General features: G+C 41.8%; 1 protein-coding gene across 5 annotated transcripts in view; it reads left to right on the forward strand.

The window, feature by feature from the left end:
• The window catches only part of LOC138293040 (flavin-containing monooxygenase 1-like), a 378,358-nt gene that overhangs the window by 226,333 nt on the left and 129,952 nt on the right, over nucleotides 1-22,073 (forward strand). For all 5 annotated transcript variants that reach the window (XM_069232027.1, XM_069232025.1, XM_069232028.1 and 2 more), the window contains 3 exons: nucleotides 7,958-8,095; nucleotides 13,725-13,913; nucleotides 17,736-17,898. In XM_069232027.1, the coding sequence (XP_069088128.1) occupies nucleotides 7,964-8,095; nucleotides 13,725-13,913; nucleotides 17,736-17,898 (484 nt within the window). In that variant the 5' untranslated portion in view covers nucleotides 7,958-7,963. The remainder of the gene's footprint in view (nucleotides 1-7,957; nucleotides 8,096-13,724; nucleotides 13,914-17,735; nucleotides 17,899-22,073) is intronic.

Raw genomic sequence — 22,073 nt, forward strand, 5'->3', positions numbered from 1 at the left:
AGAGAGACACATCATAGTCACATACAGACTTGATCGTGCAACAATCCAGGAACTGTGTGCCCAGTTGGAGCCAGACCTGATGTCAGTTATCCGCCATCCCACAGGGTTACCCCCTCTAGTGCAGGTCCTGTCAGTACTCCATTTCCTGGCAAGTGGTTCCTTTCAAACAACAGTGGGCATTGCATCAGGGATGTCCCAGACAATGTTCTCTAACGTGTTGTCCAGAGTGTTGTCTGCCCTGCTGAAACACATGTGCAGCTACATTGTGTTCACTCAGGTGGAGGATTTTCCCACAGTGAAAAGTGACTTCTATGCCTGGGACATAGCCCCGACATCATTGGTGCCATTGATGGGACACATGTGGCATTAGTACCCCCGCAGGAGTGAACAGGAGTACAGAAACCAGAAGAGCTACCATTCGATGAATGTGCAGATGGTGTGTTTGGCAGACCAGTACATCTCTCATGTTAATGCTAAATTCCCTGGCTCGGTGCATGATGCTTACATCCTGCAGAATAGCAGCATCCCTTATGTGATGGGGCAACTCCAGAGGCACCGTGTGTGGCTAATAGGTGAGGCCAAGGACCCATTACAGTGTGAATAGGTGTCTGGGTATGGGGTTGTCTCTAAGGGTTAGTGTGTGTCTAACAGTTGTCCCTCAATATTTGCAGGTGGCTCTGGTTACCCCAACCTGTCATGGCTACTGACCACAGTGAGGAATCCCAGGACAAGGACAGAGGAACACTACAATGAGGCACATGGGCGAACTAGGAGGGTGATCAAACGCACCTTCGGCCTCCTGAAGGCCAGATTCCGGTGCCTACATATGACAGGTGGTTCCCTATACTACTCACCAAAGAAGGTGTGCCAGATCATCATGGCCTGCTGTATGCTGCACAACCTGGCTTTGTGACGGCAGATGCCTTTTCTGCAGGAGGATGGGCCAGCTGGTGGTCTTGTGGCAGCTGTGAAGCCTGTGGACAGTGAAGAAGAGGAGGCAGAAGAAGAGGATATCTACAACCGGAATAACATAATCATGCAATACTTCCAGTGAGACACAGGTAAGACGATGTCACTGCCTCCCACATCTCATACTATTGTTGGAGCTGGCATAAGACTATCATTTTCACTCAGTGTATGGACCCTGACTTGTCACTTTGCCTTTCCATTTCACAGATGTGGGTCCCACGTTGTGCCCTCTGCTATATTTCCTCCTGGCCTACAGCTGTGTTACATCGGTATGTGCACAAGTAAATTTACATTGCTATATTCCATGGTTATTACAATTACACATTTGTGAAAGCACAGACTGACTCCAGATTGTTTTGTAATTGAAGTGTGTTTATTTCTGTGCTAATAAGTGGAGGGGGTTGTAAAATGGGCTGGGGGGATGGTGGAGGAATGTCCATGCCAGAGTCCAGTCTATTTGTTTCACAGGTGCATTGTCCAAAGGGGCATAGGAAGTAGAGCAATGGCAGTTTAAGGATGGGCAGGGTGACAAAGTGGGACACAAGGGTGACATTCAGGGGGGTCTCATTTCCTGGTGGGGGTCTTGGCAATGTTCTCTGTCTTGTTCCTGGATCTCATGGACTGTTTGCGGGGTGGTTCTCCATCTGCAGGGGGTGGGGTGCTGGTGTCATGTTCCTGTGGCAGTGCCTCCTGTCCACTAGCCCTGGCGGAGGTGGAGGGCTGTTTATCATCCAGGCTAGTGTCAGGGGCCCCTTGTTGTGCCCCTGTGTCCCTCCCGGTGTTGACAAGGTCTGCCAGCACCCCTGCAATGGTGATCAGGGTGTTGTTAATGGACTTCAAGTCCTCCCTGATCCCAAGGTAGTGTTCCTCCTGCAGCCGCTGGGTCTCCTGAAACTTGGCCAATACCGTTGCCATTGTCTCCTGGGAATGATGGTAAGCTCCCATGATGTTGGAGAGTGCCTCGTGGAGAGTGGGTTCCCTGGGCCTGTCCTCCCTCTATCGTACAGCAGTCCTTCCAGCTTCCCTGTTGTCCTGTGCCTCTGTCCCCTGAACCGTGTGCCCACTGCCACTACCCCCAGGTCCCTGATAGTCCTGTGTTAATGGGGTTGCTTGGGTTCCCTGTAGTGGTGGACACACTGCTGATTGACGTGTCCTGGGGACATGGGGATGGGCCCGCTGGGTGGGTGCTATGCTGGTGTTTCCTGAGGGGGAGGGTCTGTGGTGGCTTGTGACTGTGTCAGGGGAACCGACTGTCCTGAGGTCCCTGTTGGGTCAGGCTGGTCATCTTGATCCAGTTGTGTAGAGCTGCTGTCATCACTGTGGGTCTCTTCTGTGGGGGACTGGATATGTCTGGCACCTCCTGTCCGGTGACGTTGGGTAGGGGTCCTGTAGGGGTGTAAAAGCATGATTATTGCATCTGTGTGTGTCATTGTGTGCAATGGGTGAATGACCCTGTACTCCAGTGCTTGCATTCTTGGCTTGGTCCTTGTGTGATAGTTGGTTTGGGGTCTGTGTGGGTATCTGGGTGTCCATGCATTGGTGTTACATGCAGGGCTGGTTTTTGGGATGTGCGGGTTGTGTTGGTGGGGTATCTATGGGTTGTTGGGGTGATGGGTGTGAGGGTAAGGGTGGGGTATGTGATGGCATGCAGGTAGGGTGGGGGATAAAGTAGTAAAGATTTACCTTACCAGAGTCCAGTCCTCCTGCTACTCCTGCGAGGCCCTCAGGATGCAGTATTGCCAAGACATGCTCCTCCCATGTTGTTAGTTGTGGGGGAGGAGGTGGGGGTCCACCGCCAGTCCTCTGTACTGCAATCTAGTGTCTGGAGACCACGGAATGCACCTTCCCCGTAGGTTGTTCCACCTCTTCCTGATGCCATCCTGTGTTCTTGGATGCTGTCCCACTGTGTTGACCCTGTCCACGATTCTGCACCATAGCTCCATCTTCCTTGCAATGGATCTCTGCTGCACCTGTGATCCGAATAGCTGTGGCTCTACCCAGACGATTTCCTCCACCATGACCCTGAGCTCCTCCTCAGAGAACTTGGGGTGTCGTTGAGGTGCCATGATGTGGTGAGGGTGATGTGTGAAATGGTGTGTGTTGTGATGTGTGAGGGTGTGTGTTGTTAGAGGTCCATGGATGTTGTGTAAGTGATGGTGTTGTGTGTCTGTGGATGCTGGTGTTGTTTAACATAGTGTCTCCCTCTGGCCTGCTATCAAATTTCTGGTAGTAAGGGTTTGTGGGTGATGTGGGTGTGTGTTTTATAGTGGTGTGAGTGTGTGGGTGTGGTGTGTGTTTGTGTATCAGGTGTATATTTCAAATTGTCCAATGTGATGGTGTTTTGTAAATGTGTGTGTAATTTGAGCGCGGCGGTGTGTACAACCAATGGTTTACCGCTGTTGATAATGTAGGCGTGTTCTTGTTGGCGTGACGGTGTCGGTTTTGTTATCGGCAGTTTATCACAGACCTTTGGTGTGGCGGACTTGTGTGGGTGTCTGTATTGTGGTGGATTCCAAGCTGTGGGTTGTAATACCTGTAGCGGAATTCTGCGGTCGCAGCGGTATGTTGGCGGTCTTCTGCACGGTGGTAAGTGGGATTTACCGCCAGGGTTCGAATGAGGGACAAAATCTTTAGATTTGGGCTCCAGTTCCATTCATGATAGACAGACAAGATTGATATCGATTAAGTGGTGTGATTGCCTCATGCCATTAATATATAATCTTTGCTTGTCAATGGTGTCCGCATACCCAGGCTTCTAAGACCAATGCAAATTCTCCATACTATCGCTAGTGAGGAAGACCAGAAGTATAATTCTGTAGGTGCAATTACTCCTGCATCACTCATTATCTTTAATAAATCTGCTAGATATTCTCTAATAAAAAATATAACATTTCTCATGTGCTTCACTGGTTTGGATTCTATGTTTAACACAGCTAAATTGTACCTAGCTTGCGACTAACTGCTCACCTCAGTTTTTGAATATACAGCAAATTTCTTCTTTCTCCCTTTCTCTCACCAGCAAACTTTATTTTTTTGTTCCAGGTTTCAATTTAATTCCTAACATACCTTGGTGATAACTTTTTAAAATACTTAAATCATTTGCTGCCACATACACTGTATCCTCTCTTGAGCTCTAGCAGCATGTCAAAACAATCCTAATACCTCAGTTCACTTGACATTGTAGGGCTGCCTGATCAGGGGGTTCTAGTTTTTTGTTGTGCCAATGTTCCCAGAATGAACTAATACTTTTAATATTTCACCATGTATTCCTATGTTAGTGTATGGATTTCTGCATCATTCCTTGCCATCACTGACCATTCATAATAACTCCTTTCCACTATGCTTAGAATGTTCTTTATTACTATCATCAATAGTGCTGTTTTTTTTTTTTTATTTTGGCAAACCCTGGCAAAATGGCATATCTTCCCACATATTGTAGAAGTGACATTCACAGCTGAGAATGTGTTGAACTTTACCATTTTTTGTTGGCTTTTAGGACTCTGTTTCCTTTAGCCCTATTAACCACTGTAACCTGTAAAGCAGTTTTAAAATGCCAATTCAACCTGATAAAATAAATCATTTGCCAGGCCTAAACCTTTCTTTCTTTATACATATAACACCCCTATGGTAGGCTGTAAAGGCTCATATGTCAGGGTGCATTGTATTTATAAAGTAGGACATGTGGTTTTAAGGTTTACATGCCTTGGTAGTGAAATACTATTTTTTTTTGCATTTGGTAAGGCCTATCTCTTCCATTGAGTAGCACTAAATTAACTTATTACATTCTAAGAGCGCTAACATTTGATTGGGAACCGATAGGGATGTCACCTTTTGATTCTAGTGAATTGTAATTTGAATTCCTCTTCAATGGTAAAGTCAGATTTTAAGTCACAATCCTGAAAATGTCACCTTTAGAAAGTTGGCATTTCTTGTCCCAACCATTTGGTTCCTGCTTCCTGTGTCCTGGGTCATATGGCTGTAAATGGCTTAGCTGTTGGGCTTTGTGTATTCTTTCCAGACAGTGAGACATACGAGGATTAGATGATGGCAGAATGGGACATCCTGTCAAGATGGCTGGGGGTGGATCTGTTTTCAGCCCCAATTACACTTCAAAGGGCTGCCTTCAGCACACACACATAGGAATCTGACGCTAGCCTTTTGTGACTACCGACTTATTGGAGCCTTGGTAGGGGGAGGTGAGAACTTTCCTGAACCAGATGTGGGGGTAGGCCAGGGTGATCCCCCACTTCAAAGGATGGCACCACATGTAAATGTTGAACCTCCTGAGCTACACATCAATAACACTGCTGGATACGTGGAAGTCCTGATTCCGCAGTAGCTCCAGCTATGTTTTTCTTAACAGCAGAAAATCCTGTTCAATGGGACCGATCAGTTAATGTATCCGGCCTTGTGGAGCACTTGTTGTCCAAACATAGATATCTTCATCTCAGTTCCAGCCAATGGCTACCTGACTGCCTTGCCCCACTGAACTTTACCTTTTCAGAGACTTTTGTTTAAAATTTCTTCAAAGTCTGAAGGTAATGTGAGACCAGGCCCAATCCACTGTGTGCTTCCAATCCGTGCTCCATTGCAGTCAATTTTTCTTTTGACTTTGCCCTGGTTTTGTGTGATCAGATACTCACTGCTTTGATCTTTTATTTGTTACTTTACCATGAAAAATATAATTATTCATAACCCTGGCTCCACTGACTGGATTTAATTGGTTGTGTTTGTGTGTTTTTTTATTTCTTAAAATGTATTCCATTTTATAAATTGCTTTGGGAATTTTCCTGTTTTGTATTTTGACTTTATTATTGCTTGTGTGCTCCATAAACACTTTAAACAGTGCCTTTAAGCTAAACCTGACTGCATTTGTGCCAAGGTACCAGAGGGTTAACATATTGTAACTTAGTACCTTTTGAGGTTCTCCTTGACAAAGATTATGGTTGCTGCTTGAGTTAGGTTTCCACTATCCTCAACCAATAACCCAATTTCATGCAGTATCGAAGTCCTCCTGCAGCATGCAGCGAATTCCCACATCTAAAATAGATGCTCTTTCTTAAACAAACAATACTCCTTTATCAGGGTTTAAACAATTTCTCAAATCACTGTTAGCTATTTTCTTAGCATAGTCCTATTGTACTTATCTAATGTTAAAACTTCATTTTTTCCAATTCCGTGTGATATCTGAATGCTGTTCTCAATGTCCATTGTTTCACTCAACAACTGGGTTTTCATAGACCAAACTACTGTCATATATGCTTGGTGCTCAATCTTACAACTATTTGCTCTCAAATGAATGGTGTAGTAACATTTTCAAATGCAGACAATTGCCATTGTATGTTTAAGGCAGCTACTTATGAGTCATTAGACTCTTCCTGATGCTGTTCCTTCAAGAAGAAATGTCTCACATATCTACAAGTCAAGAATAAACATCAACATTAATTTCTAATCTTTTTGTAGTACCTTGATATTCATCTAATTCTCCTTCTGCTAAGTCATAGGGCGGTAAATGTTCAAAAATAGCTTGACCTTCAAATCCTTAATTGTGCGCCCATAAAAACCGTTGCTCTCAGACCTGTTGTTATTTCCAGCAACTGCTCTTAATTATTTGATACATTTCTCAACCGAATTTTCCATTGAATTGGTAAATCCCCTGCAATTTAAAGAAATTGTGGTGGAGGATTAATGCAGTGCATTTTGTACTCGAATATATTTTCTACAGTATAAAGTGCTAAACACTTCAATGTAGATAACAGCCCTTCTTTCTTAGGTAATCTAAATATTAAATTGTACAGTAAAATTAAGCATCAGCTTCAACATAAGCACAGCTGATTACTGTTAGTTTAGACTATGTGTTGACCTCAAAGGAAATGTGATAAAGTTTCCCTTAATAAAATGTGAACAATCTCCCCTTAATAAAGAAGATTTGAACATTATTTGGATTTGGTTCTAGGCCTGGGTACAATTGATAACACATACTTACATCCAGCTGATCATACACCCGTCCCTGTTTTAGAGTTTGGTAGGTTGATACTCCATCACAAATAAGACAGAATTCCCATTTCCCTTATTACAAGTTCATTAGGATAAATAGTCCAAACTCTAAATCAGGCCTTTACTTATCACACATCACGAAACAACTAATTCACCTTAAAGAACATTAATGAACAGAAGCTGAGATTTCTGAAATTACTATTTATAAATTAATAGAATATTTAGGTTACTAAACTAGTATAAATGTTTAGTTAAGTATTAATAAAAATATAAACTTCTAAATTGAGAGAAAGCATATTTTGGGGCTTAAAAAACAAATGATTTTGGGTAGGGAAGAGGAGTTACATTTTTATCTAATTTTTCATAACAAATTAACCATTCACTCTAATTGAAGATGATGAAATATGGATGTTGAGAGTAGTGACACACTTATGGAGTGAATGTCTTTGCATATGAGTCCATTAGGACATCTTGGGAAATATTGTGACTTGAGGATATGGTACATTTGACAAGCTTAGAAAGGGCCTCAAATAGAGTTGAGCATATATAGATAAGGATTGAGGGAGTTTGGTTCAACTTTGTGCAAATATATATTTCCAAATAGAATCACAGGATTACAGTGGTAATACTAGATGGTTGATTTCTCAAACTACTGTGTTACTCATTTAATAATATTTACCATCAGGAGTTATAGTTCTAATTCCACTCTTTTCACATATAGATTGTTCTTGAAGCAGCTTGCACACAATGGGAAATAATCATACCTAAATTTACTGTTGATCTTTTGTTGGAGCATCCAATGTATAGCTATCTATATATTGTAGGACTATCAGTTCTTAACTAGCAAATGGTAACCAGTAGATTGTTATTCTGTAAAAAAAGACATTAATGCCAGTATTGCATTACATTGTAATTTAAAAACTAATGAATGAAATGTTTGATGGAAACAATTATTGTATGCTAAGAGGTTTCACTGTTGCACCCTATCCAGGTGATCATGGTGAAGACTGTTGCTGTCATTGGAGCTGGTTGCTCTGGCTTGGGTGCTGTGAAGAGCTGCCTTGAGGAGGGGCTGGAGCCCACTTGCTTTGAGAAGAGTGATGAGATTGGAGGGATCTGGCGGTACAAGGTATGTGATCACTTCGCAAATAAGTACTTTGATAGTGTGGCAGTACATTATAGGGCTGCTCATTCTTACTGACCAATGCCTCTCAAAGCCATTTGTACATTTGAGCAGGTGGCTGATAAAAAAAAGAATAAATTAACTGAATCAGTGTATTTGTGAAGTTGGTTAGTTTTCTATCTTTTTGTAAGTCAAAAGATATCAAACTTCCAAGGTATGAATGTAGGTATGTAATCATTTGAAGGGTGCTTAATTATTTGTTAATTGATCAAACATCTGACGACAAAGTATGAAACGCAGCTCAGACTTTAATGACATCGTATTTCATAATGGTCTCTTTCAATGAGAATACAAATATGGTTTGTTTACATGTGTTCAGATTTCGAGAGCACTAGGTGATACTACTTGTAGATGGCATAAGGGACAAGTAAATATTTCAGCACAGGGTATAACAAAAAAAACAGAAGAAAGGAGCAGGGGATGCCGAACTCGGAGCAAGGCAAACAGGTCTGACTATTTTCTAAGTGAAATTGCGACTTCCTCGATTAGTGAGATTTTGCAGGTGGTTGTGTTGATTAGTGTGAAAATTTGAGAATACCCAAATGAGTACATGTTTGGCTAAGTGAGCTACTGAGTGCATGGCTAATTACTGTGTTTCTGAGCTGCTCGTGGTTGGATAGTTTGAGGGGTGAGTGGACAGATGAATAATTGAATAAAAGTGCATGGATGGATCGCTAGATAAATGAGTGAGTGAGTGAGTGCATAGATAGGTGCAGCCAGGTTGCCCAAGACTTTTAGGCTGATGCCTCAGCAGAAAGATAATGTAATCCAAATGACTTCCATATATAATGAAAAACCACCATTATGCTGGTGCAAATATTATGAAGAAGTCAACACCATCCTAACAGGGCAATAACAGTATGTCAGGACTTACAACCAATAAGCCATAAACAATATTGTGTTCATGTTGGGCACGATGATGGCCATCTTGTTTCAAAAATTACCACCATTATGTCAGAAATTCCCACCAAAATGCCAGACCCTTCATTATGCCTGAAGTAGATACCATTTTATCATGGACACCTTTATGCAAAACTCTGCATTATAATATGGATGGCAATCCTGATGCTAGGATGTTTACTTTACATCATTAATGCTCAGTTTACATCAATAATGGATAGCAGCTCTTACTGTCACATTCAACCACATATATATGCAAGGAGTCAAATTTTACTAATTAAAAATATGCAAAGAGAGCAGACCACCATATTTTAGCATACACTCTATCAATGCTCTTTCTTCCTAAACACCCCCAAAATAATGTGTGGCCAGAGGTGTATATCTGAATACAGTCACTGATCACAAGTTGTGAGTGTGATCGCCTCACCCACTATAGGTGGCAGCCTTCTCCAGCAAACAAATTGCTTGCTTGCCTCATTCAGAGTTCTTAGATGCATAGTTTGAGAAACGAGATCTGTAATAGTACCAACTCCTTATGGGAACAATATTGACTATCCATTTGTACTTCTATATAGCTCACAGTTCTCTACCGCACTGCCCTCTCTTACTTATCTTTAACTGAACCTTATCTCTCTCTTGCTTTACTGTCAACCCTCTGGGTACCCCCACCACTTTTCCTTTCTCTACCTTTCCTTCTTCCTCTCTCTATCACTCTGCCTCACTCTAAAATTGCACCTATTTCTCCACCTCTCTCCCTACTTCATCCTTTTTCTAATATCTTTATCTTTTATTCTGCCCCCACCTTTCTCTCTACTTATGTCTCTCCCTACCTCATTTGTCTCCCTACCTCACCAGTGTCTCTTCCTCAATTCAACCTTACTTCACCTCTCTCGCTCTATTGTTCTCTTTACCTCCCTCCTTCCACCTCCCGTTTCTCTTCCTCAGCAGAGCCAAATGCTGCTTTGTAGTCAGAAATGGATATACAAAAAAAGAGGAGAGGGGCAAAAGGCAGAGGAAGGAAAGAAGAAGAAGAAAATAATAAGACTTCATGCAAAGGAAAAGTAAAATCCTCAGAGCAGTGCTTTGGTTTTCCCTGTTTCAGCGAGAATCCTGTAACTCAAGCTACAATTTCAAGTGCCTTTTGTCTTATTTTTATATTATGAAGTTGTTTATGCTGGGGCATTTCAGGTATACTCTAAACAAGATCAACAGATCATTTCACTCTAGCAAGGAGTAAGAGAGGTTAGCTTCACAATCAATCAACATTTAATTTACAGTATGACGAATTTGGCCACACAAGGAAAACCGAAGTCGGAAATAAAATTAAAAGGTTTTTATTGCAAACTTATACTCAGGTTAATATAAAAGATTCTCAAAACCAAACTATAAAGATACAACATCAGCATAGGATGACCCAAACAACAACAGAAATGAACTAACATTAGACAAACTAAACATTCAATGACTGTGATACAAACTATGAGTAGGAAAACTTGATGCACATAAAATAAACGTTGCTCAACTCTACTAAACATGAAGTGAACCTAAGAAACATCTAAGTCAACTATCTAAGAAAAGGGAAAATCCATAAATTAACAAGTCATTAATTGACAAGTGCTGGGCTGCAAAACATGGGGTAAAAAGTAATAAAAGAGAAATAAAGGACAAAAAGAATTTGGAAAAACTACACCCAGGACAAAATAAATCTAACTAAAGTTGACAAAACGTAGGTAAAAAGGGAAGGTGTTAGCATTTCAGAAGCTGGGTCATGAGTTTTCTGATAGGACAGGAACAATTTAATTTCTCTCAGCAAGAATTTGGAATGTGCAGGGCCAGGGCAAAGGGGTCTGTACTACTCAAAATCCAAATGATCTCTCTACCAGAAACTAACTGGAAACAATAAAATAAATTACAAAGTTAGGATGATTTGTCCATTGGTAATACCATATGAATTGAAAGATGTCATTGTTCAATCATAGCACATCATGCAACAGGCATCTGCAACATCAAAACAAGTTGCCAACACCTTCATGGGAAGGCATTCATGTTTCCTCTTCTGTACAACTTTGCAACAAATAATGAAATGGGTTCTTCACATTCTCTGTTTCTCACTGTACCATTCTCAAGGTTAGTTCCTCAGGGTCTCTATGAGTTAAACAATAGCACACCTATTTCCAAACTGATATTCTATGGGAAAGACACCTGGAAAGAAATGACGCATTAGCAAAAAGAAAACAATTATATCACGTTCTGCAAGACTGATGCCTAGCAAATAGAATTAAAATGGCACACTTTATTCATATTCAATAAAACACACATAAACATATAATTTCAAATCCATCATTAATAAATCTTGTCAACATTCATATTACAGTAAAGTGCAAAGTGAAAACTTGTTAATACATGTCAGTAGGTATGATGGGAAACATTAACCATATGACATTCAAAACACATTCATAAGTAAATTCATAATTGTTTCAGTGAAAACTATTCTCTAGCATCATAAGGAAACATATGAAATCAAAATAAGTTCTTATACTTTTGTTAAAATGACTATACCACATACATAAAGTATTAGTCCACAGTAAATGCACCTTAATATAGGCTTTCAGTGCACCACTTTAGAGTTAACTTGTTAGCAATTCACACAATATAATGTAAGATTTGTCAAGTATAGATCATCGTTGTGCCGTCAAAGGTAGCAGCCAAATGTCAGCTTCACCATTTATTAAGTCCAACGTTACTGCAACATGCTCGTAAAATAACGCATGCTCAGCATTGTATTTTCTAGACAAAAAATAAAATCTAAACAAGCGCAAAAACAATTTAATTGATGACTACTTGTTTATGCTTTCTTTTGCTATTAATTGGATGGCAGGTCTGGGCAGCTTATACTTTTGGCTGTTGTTGTGCCTTGTTTGGCATCATGAGGACTTGAATTTACTGAATATTGTTGATAAATCTTAGGTTTGTGCAGAAAAGAGAAGCCACAATATGTCTTGCCCAGGGCTAGAAATATAGATGATATAGATTGCTCTACACACTGCCCACTGTGCATTGAAATGTATTTCTTATACTGTAGTTCACAAAATTGCAGCACACATAGAAAGAGGGAAAACGGGAAGAAATAAAGATATTCCTCCTCGTTGCTTTTTGGCACGTTCTAAGGTTTACAAGTTCTTGTAAATCTGGAGATGCCTCAAAATCCATGAGAGTTGTGTGGGAACACCTACCGCAATGTCCCTTGCTTAGAGTAGGTCCACACAGAGATTTGCACTGTCTTGCCTTACTTCATATCTACGATGCTATTTAAAGCCACGCAAAGTGGCTTTGCGTGGCCTCAAAGATATGAGTGCAAGGTTTGTTCTGCCATTGCAAGCGATGCAACAGCAGTGCAAAGGTGTTCATAAATATGCCTATTAGTTACCAAATAGTACATTGTTGTGTACGACACCCTCAGTCAGGTGTGACTGTTAGCCAAACCAACTATACATCCTGCAAGTTGTAGGCACTCACATTACATTTTGAGAAACATAATTACAGGACAACTGTGCTAAGTGCTGAAAATCCTGGCTTGGTGATGAAACTATTTCACAACTATTGGCAGCCTGGTGTCACTGACGGTCGATAAGGGCTGTGCATGAATAGAATCAAATGCAAGATATTCCTGGTGCAACTCACTCTGTTCAGCTATATCACCCTTCCAGAGCCATCTTGCTGCAGGGCAATTCTACAATCAAACACTTTCATTAATTTTGTATTTATACCACACTGCTTCTTTAAATGCACAGATTTTTGACCTCATCTGTGACTTATCCTCCTTTCACCAGCACTCATGTTCACAGTCCTATCAGATCCTGGTCAATGTAATGATGATGTTCATCATTAGCACTGTTTAGGGGGCCAACTGAGGAATTCTTTTTTCATATTGACGCAAGACTACCATGTTTCTCTAATTTAATGAACAAAATATGGATGTCCAAAATATCAGCAAGATAACTGTATATATGTCAGAATAGGGCTAGTTGACGTAACTCCACATCTATGTACCTCAACAATATATATGTGTCATTAAGGTACATAGAAGTGTGGTTCAGAATAATAAATTTACATGTACTTACCTTCTTGATAATTTGGTCTTAGTTGTTTTGACCACAATATTTGACATTGTGACATGCAACTCCCACTCTGGGGTAGGGATCTGCTACTGAGGCCCAGCTGGCTAGAAAAATCAAGCCTCGTTTATTCACTAAAATTAGCACTGCTGAAGTGCCCCCCAAGCCTACTATAAAGAAGTGTTCAAATCAGGTTTCCACCTTTATTTATGACCTCAACAACTCTCTAAATTTGCTGTTAAATCCTATAAAGTTTTGTTCTGTGTTAATGGCTCTGTGAAGTAACATTGCACAATTTGCCTCGTTTTCACCTCAAAGCTCCTTGTAAGAACAGGATGGAGGCCCCACAGGTAGGTTTTGACCTGCACCCCACTTACTTTTCTGACAAGCCTAAATCCAAAATATGCTTGAGTTAGTTCAAGATTCAAGGCACATGGCTCATTGTTCAAGGCTCATGGCCGCCAGAAACCCATGTAGTATTGTTGTGTACAAGCATCAATCTGATCATTGACCGAGACACGTTTGTTGACATACTTTGTTTCTTCTTATGGATGATACAGGAGGAGGTGGAGGAAGGAATAACCAGCATCTACAAGTCACTTGTGTCGAACACTTCTAAGGAAATGTCTTGCTACAGTGACTTCCCTATGCCTACTGACTTCCCTAACTACCTGCCCAACTACAAGTTCCTGGAGTATTTCAAGCTTTATGCGGATCACTTCGGCCTCATGAAACACATAAGGCTCAAGGTGAAGAAAGACAACTTCTTCTGAGGATGGGAGGGACTTGTACAACACGCTCTTGTGCATGCTTCTGAAAGTATACTATAATAATCTTTTTCTTACTGGACACAGTATATCATTCTTGACCTTAGTATATTTCCTGTTTATCTAAAATTCAATTTTATAGCCATTTTAAGAGCTGTTGTATTTTATATCATACCCAATCAATTATCAGTGTTCCTTACTTTTTTAATATTTTAAAAGTATTAATTTACAATTAGAGATGCAAAAAGAAGCTTCTTTGGATAAAATTTATCATAGGGTAAAATGTGGTAATGGTCCATGTGGACCAAAGAATTTAAATGAATTAGGTGATGAGAAAGACTTTGCTTGCTGAGATCCATCCATCCATCCATCCATCCATCCACCCATCCACTCATCCACTCATCCATCCACCCAACCACCTACCCACCCAACCTACCCACTTCCCAACTTGGGATGACATAGGAAGACTTCAGAGCATTATAGTCAGTTTGGAAGACTTCCCTAATAAGTAAACCCCTCAGATTTATGAACCAAGAATTCTAATGTGTCATCTGAAGAATCAAGTCAAATCTCCACAAACTGATGCATCTAATTTCTCAACTACTGTGCCAATGGAAGGCCCTCATGGCTCACTAAGGGGCATATTTATACTCTGTTTGACCGAATGTGCGTCAAACGTTTTGAGGCACATTCGGCGCAAACACTGCCCCATATTTAAACTTTGATGCCCGACTCCGCGGACGTCAAAATTCCACCATGTGTGTCATTTTTTGGAAGCGGGAAACTGCCTTGCGTTAATGATATGCAAGGTAGGCGTTCCCTTCCAAAAAATTACTTTAAGGCATGTGTGCCTTTTTTATCCCCCAGCGTCATTTTGTCGCACAGGAGGGGGTGGGCCTTAAAAAACAGCGCACAGCCTGATGTGTGCTGTTTTTTAATGCGTGGGTCAGGGCAGGCGTTAAGGGATCTGTGGGCTCGGAAGGAGTCCAGAGATGCCCTCCCCTGCCCCAGGGACACCCTCTGCCACCCTCACCCACCCCTGGATGGGGGGACCCATCCCAGGGAAGTAGAGGTAAGTTGAGGTATGTATTTTTGTATGTTTTTTTTAAAGTGGCATGGGGGGGCCTGATTTGGGCCCCCCTACATGCCACTATGCCCAATGACAATGCCCAGGGGACATAAGTCCCCTGGGCATTGCCATTGGGCAAGGGGGCATGACTCCTGTCTTTGCTAAGACAGGAGTCATGTCAGTGGGGATTGTGCGTAAAAGAAAATGGCTTGCACCATTTTTTGACGCACAACCCCCATTTTCCCATACGCTGTCATTTTTTTTTTACTCAGACTAGTCTGCAACGCCGGCTAACGTCATTCCATAAATAAGGCGCCCGCATGGCGTGTTGGAATGGCGTTAGCCGGCAGTGAAATTTTTAACGCACAACTGAGTTGGTGCAGTTGTGTGTCAAAAAGTATAAATATGGCCCTAAATCTCAATGACAGCTGCAGGCCTGTTGTTACTTCTCTCACCTTCGTTTCAGCAACTTGCAAAAGTGCCGGTAGATGTTTACACCTTGAGATGCACACAGCTGGCTGACCATAGGTGCAACTAGTGTCAGTGGGCAAGTGCAGGGGTGGCGGAGGAGCGTCGCCCCCCCGCCAGCAGCGGCAGCTGCAAACCTTTTCCCAAAAAACTATCATAAACTGTGTTTATGATCATTTTTTGGGAAAAGGGGCAGAGCCACGGGGATGATGAGCAGTGAGGGGGGAGTGCTCAGCACTCCCCCTCAGTGTGCATGCATGTTTGGCCAGCTGTCTTGGGCCGGCCAAACACACATGCGCACAGGGCTCTCTCCAGCCCAGCAACACAGTCGCTGGGTGGGAGAGAGCCTGCAAAGGCTCCCAGTTTGCCTGGGAGCGCCCTGGGTGGGCACTCCCAGCTAATCCTAACGCTGCTCTAAGCAGCGTCAGGATTGGCGCAGGGCAGGCTGGGAGCCAGTTCCTGCCTGCAGTGAGACGGAAGGAGGAAGGAGGAAGAGGAGCGGTGCAGGAGCGGAGGTAAGTGTGTTTTTCTTTTTTTTAAGTTATTGTTTATTTCATTTAATTTCTGCCCCCACTGCACTCCGCCCTGCCCCTTTTAACGAGCGTGAGCCGTGACTGGGCAAGTTCAGGGGCATTAGTCCAAGGGGCATACTGCACCCTATCTATAGTTGTCTTTTACATCTCAAACCCCTCTCTGCCACCCGGAGATTCTTCCTTGAGGGTGCTGAGGCTGTCTATCTTTGATGGAAACATTCATGTTGTATGAGAAGCTGGCTTGTGTGCTTAGAGCATGGTCAGGCTCATGAGGAGAGTAACTGAGTCCTATAGAAGCTGAAGTCACAGGAGACTCTGTGGGTAAGATACACCATGCAGAATGTTCAAAGCTTGCTCCCAAATGATGCATCATGTATGAGAATAGTGGTTATGGTGGCACATAGAGTTATTGCAGCTCAAATTCCGCAAGAGGTTGCATTGATGACAATCGGGGAGCCCAACCAGTCATAGCTTTATGGACAAAGTTACAAGACAAACCAGGGTATAGGTAGCTTGGTAGATTTCTGCTAAGCGCAACTGATGGAAAGGAAGCTAAAAGAACTCCCATTTCCTCATGCCACTGGCAAGAGTGCATAAGGAGAACATCCTAGTGTTATTAACTGTCTCCAAGGCCAGTATTGTTATTAGCACAAGAATATGATAGCTTAGTTACTAAGGGGCATATTTATACTCTGTTTGCGCCGAATGTGCGTCAAAATTTTAGACGCACATTCGGCACAAACCCTGCCCCATATTTATACTTTGACGTCCGACGCATGTGCGCCATTTTTTGGAAGGGGGAACCAGCCTTGCGTTAATTATATGCAAGGTAGGCGCTCCCTTCCAAAAAATGACTTTAAGGCCTGTGCCCCATATTTATACTGTGACGTCATTTTGACGCACAGGAGGGGGCAGGCCTTAAAAAACGACGCCCAGCCTGTTGGGCGCCGTTTTTTAACACCTGGGTCAGGGCAGGCGTTAAGGGACCTGTTGGCTCAGAAGGAGCCCAGAGGTGCCCTCCCATGCCCCCAGAGACACCCCCTGCCACCCTTGCCCACCCCAGGAGGACACCCAAGGAAGGAGGGACCCATCCCAGGGAAGTTCAGGTAAGTTCAGGTAAGTCTTTTTTTTGTATTTTTTTTGTGGCATAGGGGGGCCTGATTTGTGCCCCCCTACATGCCACTATGCCCAATGACCATGCCCAGGGGACATAAGTCCCCTGGGCATGGCCATTGGGCAAGGGGGCATGACTCCTGTCTTTGCTAAGACAGGAGTCATTTCAATGGGGGTTGGGCGTAAAAAAAAAATGCCGCAAATCGGGTTGAGGCCAAAATTTTGCCTCAGACCTCACTTGCCCCATTTTTTGATGCCCAAGCTCCATTTTCCCCTACGCCGGCGCTGCCTGGTGTGAGTAATTTTTTTTGACGCACACCAGTCCGCAGCGCCGGCTAACGTCATTCAATAAATAAGGCGCCCGCATGGCGCTTTGGAATGGCGTTAGCCGGCGTTAAAATGTTTGACGCACAACTGCGTTGGCGCAGTTGTGCATCAAAAAGTATAAATATGGGCCTAACTGCTTTCAAAGCTACAGAATAGGGCCTTCACCAGTACTTATGGACTAAATTTGAACAAATCTGTTTCATGTCTCATTCTCAACATACAAATGCAATTAAAATTAGTGGTAAGATAATAGAAACATTTTGACATGTTTTTTCCTTTTCCTTGTCACTAAAGACCAAGGTGTGCAGTGTCAAGAAATGCCCAGACTTCTCGAGCTCAGGGCAGTGGGAGGTGGTGACGGAGAAAGATGGCAAGCAGGAGTCAGCCATCTTTGATGCTGTCCTGGTCTGCAGTGGACGCTATGTGGTACCAGCTTTCTCCCTGGAGAGCTTTCATGGTAAGCCCTGTGCTTGCTGTTGCTTTTGCACCAGTATTTTAGATTTCCAGTACAACCTCAGGGGCAGATTTATGGGAAGTGGCGCTGCACCAAGTGCAGCGCCACTTTTCCCTGCGCCTCTTAGCACCCTCCTACCGCCACCATGTGTGCGCTGTATTTAAAATAAAGCACACCATGGGGCAGGGTAGGGTGCAATAGAGCAATTTTTAATGACTCTATTGATGTACTCTGCAGAAGTAGTACCAAACTGATGGGGCTACTCCCGCTGAGTACATAGGGGACCATTCTAAAGAATGAAAGCCCCCTTTTAACACCTGCTCTTGAGCAGGCGTTAAAAATGCTGTAATAAATGGTGCAAGGAAATCCAATAGATTTCCTTGCACCATTTTACTGACTCCCCTAATGGGGGAACACCCCCTTTGCATACATTATACCTGGTGCAGGCATAAAGTAGCGAAAAGGGTTACATGGTGGCGCACAGCATGCATTGTGCCTCCCTGTAAATACGGCGTGAGGATTTTGGCCTCGTTTAGCCACATTAACGTCATATTAAATTATGGTAATGTGGTGTGAGGTGGCACTAGGGGCCTATAAATATGCCCCTCAGTCTGACTACATACAAGAATTACAACTTAACTCTTTTAATGCATGTGTTTGTAGTGCCGAAAGTAGGGTACACAGCAATGATTTAAGATATTTGCTCCAGCTAAAACTGATTTTTGCTCACTTTGTGTAAGAGCTGGCTGTGGGTGAAGGTCAGGTCAGGCGGCTTTGATGGCCTGCGGCTTGGTTCAGAGTTTGCTGGAGGGAAATACTAATTCACTTGCTGAATATTGTTCCCCAAACTATCACAGTGCTGCAGGAAAGTCAGCATTTTTAGCAACAATTGCTGTTTTTTCCATTAACCTCAAGCTCTAAATCAAATCCTTTACATTCTTAAGAATTTAGAAATCTAAAATCTACTCCTTCTGTGGGTCTCACATAGGAAATTATGCACCACAGATTTCAACAAGATCAGTTCTCAGTTGTTCAGAGAATTGGCAGCAAGAAGAAGCCACTCTCTGACATTGTTAAAAACTAAGGGGCATATTTATGAAAAGTGGCACAGCACCTAGTACAGCTCCACTTTTCTTGCGCCCACATAGTGCCCCCTAATGCCACCATGTGTGCGCCATATTTAATATATGGTGCACCATGGCGCTAGTTAGGGAACTGTTGGCGCGTCTTACCTTAATAAGTAAACTCACAAGGGGATGTGAATAGGTCGATGAACCTTTTCACCACGCTTAAGGTGATCCCACCATATATCCCGTACATGCAGGCCAATAATCAATAACAGTCAATGACATTAGTTAGAATATTTATTTCCCTATATTAACAACGCTAATGTCATGGAGATTAATCTCAAAATCAATTGATAAACATACAGAAACCACACTGGCTGACTGAAAGACAAAATAACTGCAATCTGATCAAAGCTTGAGCTACTACACATTCTCAGATTACAATGCAAATTAATAGCAAGAACACCTGCGCAAACGATATTGCATACATTTAGATTCTGGAAAGAAAAGACATCAGCTGTCATCCATATAGGGAACTTCATCAGTGAGCACCCTAACTAACATCAGATTAGAATTAGCATGTTGGGCTTCATGCAAAACAATGTAGTCACACAAATTTGGAAAAACATCTAACGATGGCTCTATCAAAATAGCGCGGTTATCACCTAGAAACAAAAGCAAATAGACATAGGAAACAATATCATAGTCAATATACCTATCCTCAGTTTGGATCAGCAAGCTGTGACAGTCTTCGTCATCAAGACATCAGTCTGGTCAGCAAGGCATCAGGATTGAGCATCAAAGTTCAGAAACGGCAAAGTCTTTTAAGCAATAAAGTTAAGCACAACTCTTCTTAAGATGGGAAATGGGCAAAGTGGCCTGTCTTCTCACAGTGCAGTCTGGCTAAGTTAGATTTCCTAAAACTACTTCCCAAGTCCCTATTCACCAAGGGATCGCATATTTACACTTTGTCCAACAAAACTAAAACTTCAAATCTACATTTCTACTAATACATTGTTCACATGTCGATGAGAGGCTCCCCTTGTCATGCTCCCATCATTTTGCTCGTCAGGTAACAATATTGTTGCAGCTCTCCATTGTATTCTCCTGAGAAAGTCAGTCTCACACACATTACATAAAACAATGTTGCATTAGCTAGTACAGCATCTTCTAACAAGTGGCTCTCATGAGAAAAGTTTTCAGCTACAAGCACATGGACAGTATAGTGGAAAATCACAGTTTAATTCTCCAAGCAGACATTTTATTAAAACGCCTAAGAAATGCAGCTTGACATGAGGCCGTGCAACTAAGCCAAAACCTCTGCTAAGTTAAAGCATACAATTAGTACAACTAATACATAATGCATAACCCTTAATATGCCATATTACTACATTAATCAAGCAAAAGCTCAATATTTCATATTAATAAGCCATACTTTGTGAACATTGGCGGCAACTCACATGGTCACACTTTCAGATGCGTGCATTATTTTCTCTATATTATTTCATTTTCTCTGGATATTCAACACTCAGAATACATGAATATTCATTAATAATTTCAATAATAAAATCAGCGTTCACAGAACTAGTGTCAGAATGTTTGACGCTAGTTCGTCGCTTTGCAGGACTAGCATAACATTTTTTGATGCTAATCCTCCAGCACTGAGAGACCCATTGTAACCAAGGTGAGCCTCCTTTTAATGCCTGCTGTGAGTAGGTGTTAAAAGTGCAGAAACAAATGACACAAAGAAATCTCTTACATTCCCTTCAATGACAAAGCTCTTTCAAAGTGTGTGTATAGAATTTCTCATTCAAACTTTAAAAAAAAATACTATTTTGTTTGTCTGCCCTCGGGGTGCCCAAATTTTCTGTTATAAATTGTTTTCCGTCGATCAGCATCACATCAGGATCTCAGTCAGAGAGTCGAGCCAATGACAGAATCTCGAGTCACCGTTGATAAAGTCTGCTCTAGCAAACTCTCTTTCCCCCTAAGGTCTTTCCCCTCTGTCGTGGTGTTATATCAAAGTCACCTATACTGTCCCCTACTTCCTAATAGGTCATTTAGTCACACATTTATTTACATAGCCAATGGATAAAACACACCAAATCTATAGATTCTAATATTTCATGTTTCTCAGACTGTTGATTGGTTCGTCTTGCAATGTCCTCATCATCCGGCTTGTCAGGTATCGAAAATGTTGCATCTTCTTCTCCAGTCAGTGTCTTCATTGTTCAAGTCCTGGGAAAGTACACCTCGTCCGGCTTACATGACATTTGCTACAATTCTAACTCTACCATCTCCTGTCCATTGGTTTTCAAGAAGACTTCTTGCTAAGCAGATTTTGTTAAACAATAGGCAATTCACTGTTAGTTCAGTTTTCACCAACATTTTACATTTACCATTAGAAACACAGCTTCTGCGATGAGGCCTGGTAAGACTAGGCCCAGACAATTGCTAAGTTAAGGCACATAATTAATAAAACATAAGTTATATCTTTCAATATGTCATATTACTACATTACATTTTCATTATTTACGCATACATCAGTCTTCTCCTTAATATTTTCTTTAATATTGTTGGCCACTTCCTGTGGTCGCAATTTCAAACATGCACATTATTTTCTGTATTATTCATTTTTCTACTTATTTTATTAAATAAGCATTCATTAATAATTTCTAATCAGTACATTTGCGTTATCAAGCCCATTAAGGGAAGTGTAGCTTTACTATTCATAATTTCACATCTATGCACCTTGAAAATATATGAAGCTCATAAGTACATATGTGTGGAGTTAGGTATAGAAAATCTAGCCTTACCTGTTAATATTTTCTCCTTGATATTCTGACCAATCAATATTCAGAGGTTGAAATTTAGGGTGCACACCCTTGCAAAGCTTTTGTAATGGCCTCAGTTTCTTATTCTCTTGTTACTTGGAACAGCCCAAAGAAGTGCACAAAATCCTGAGCTCAGACATACTTTTGAATAACTTACATCTTCAATCAAACTGCCAAACCTGAACAGCCAAAACAAGCTTCTTGAATGCTTTCTCCTAATTTTGTCCAAGCAAACCTTTGAAGAACTAATATCACACATCAGGAAATCTGGATTCTC

This window comes from Pleurodeles waltl, chromosome 4_2 (genome assembly GCF_031143425.1).
Source record: "Pleurodeles waltl isolate 20211129_DDA chromosome 4_2, aPleWal1.hap1.20221129, whole genome shotgun sequence".
In the NCBI taxonomy this organism is placed as follows: Eukaryota; Metazoa; Chordata; class Amphibia; order Caudata; family Salamandridae; genus Pleurodeles; species Pleurodeles waltl.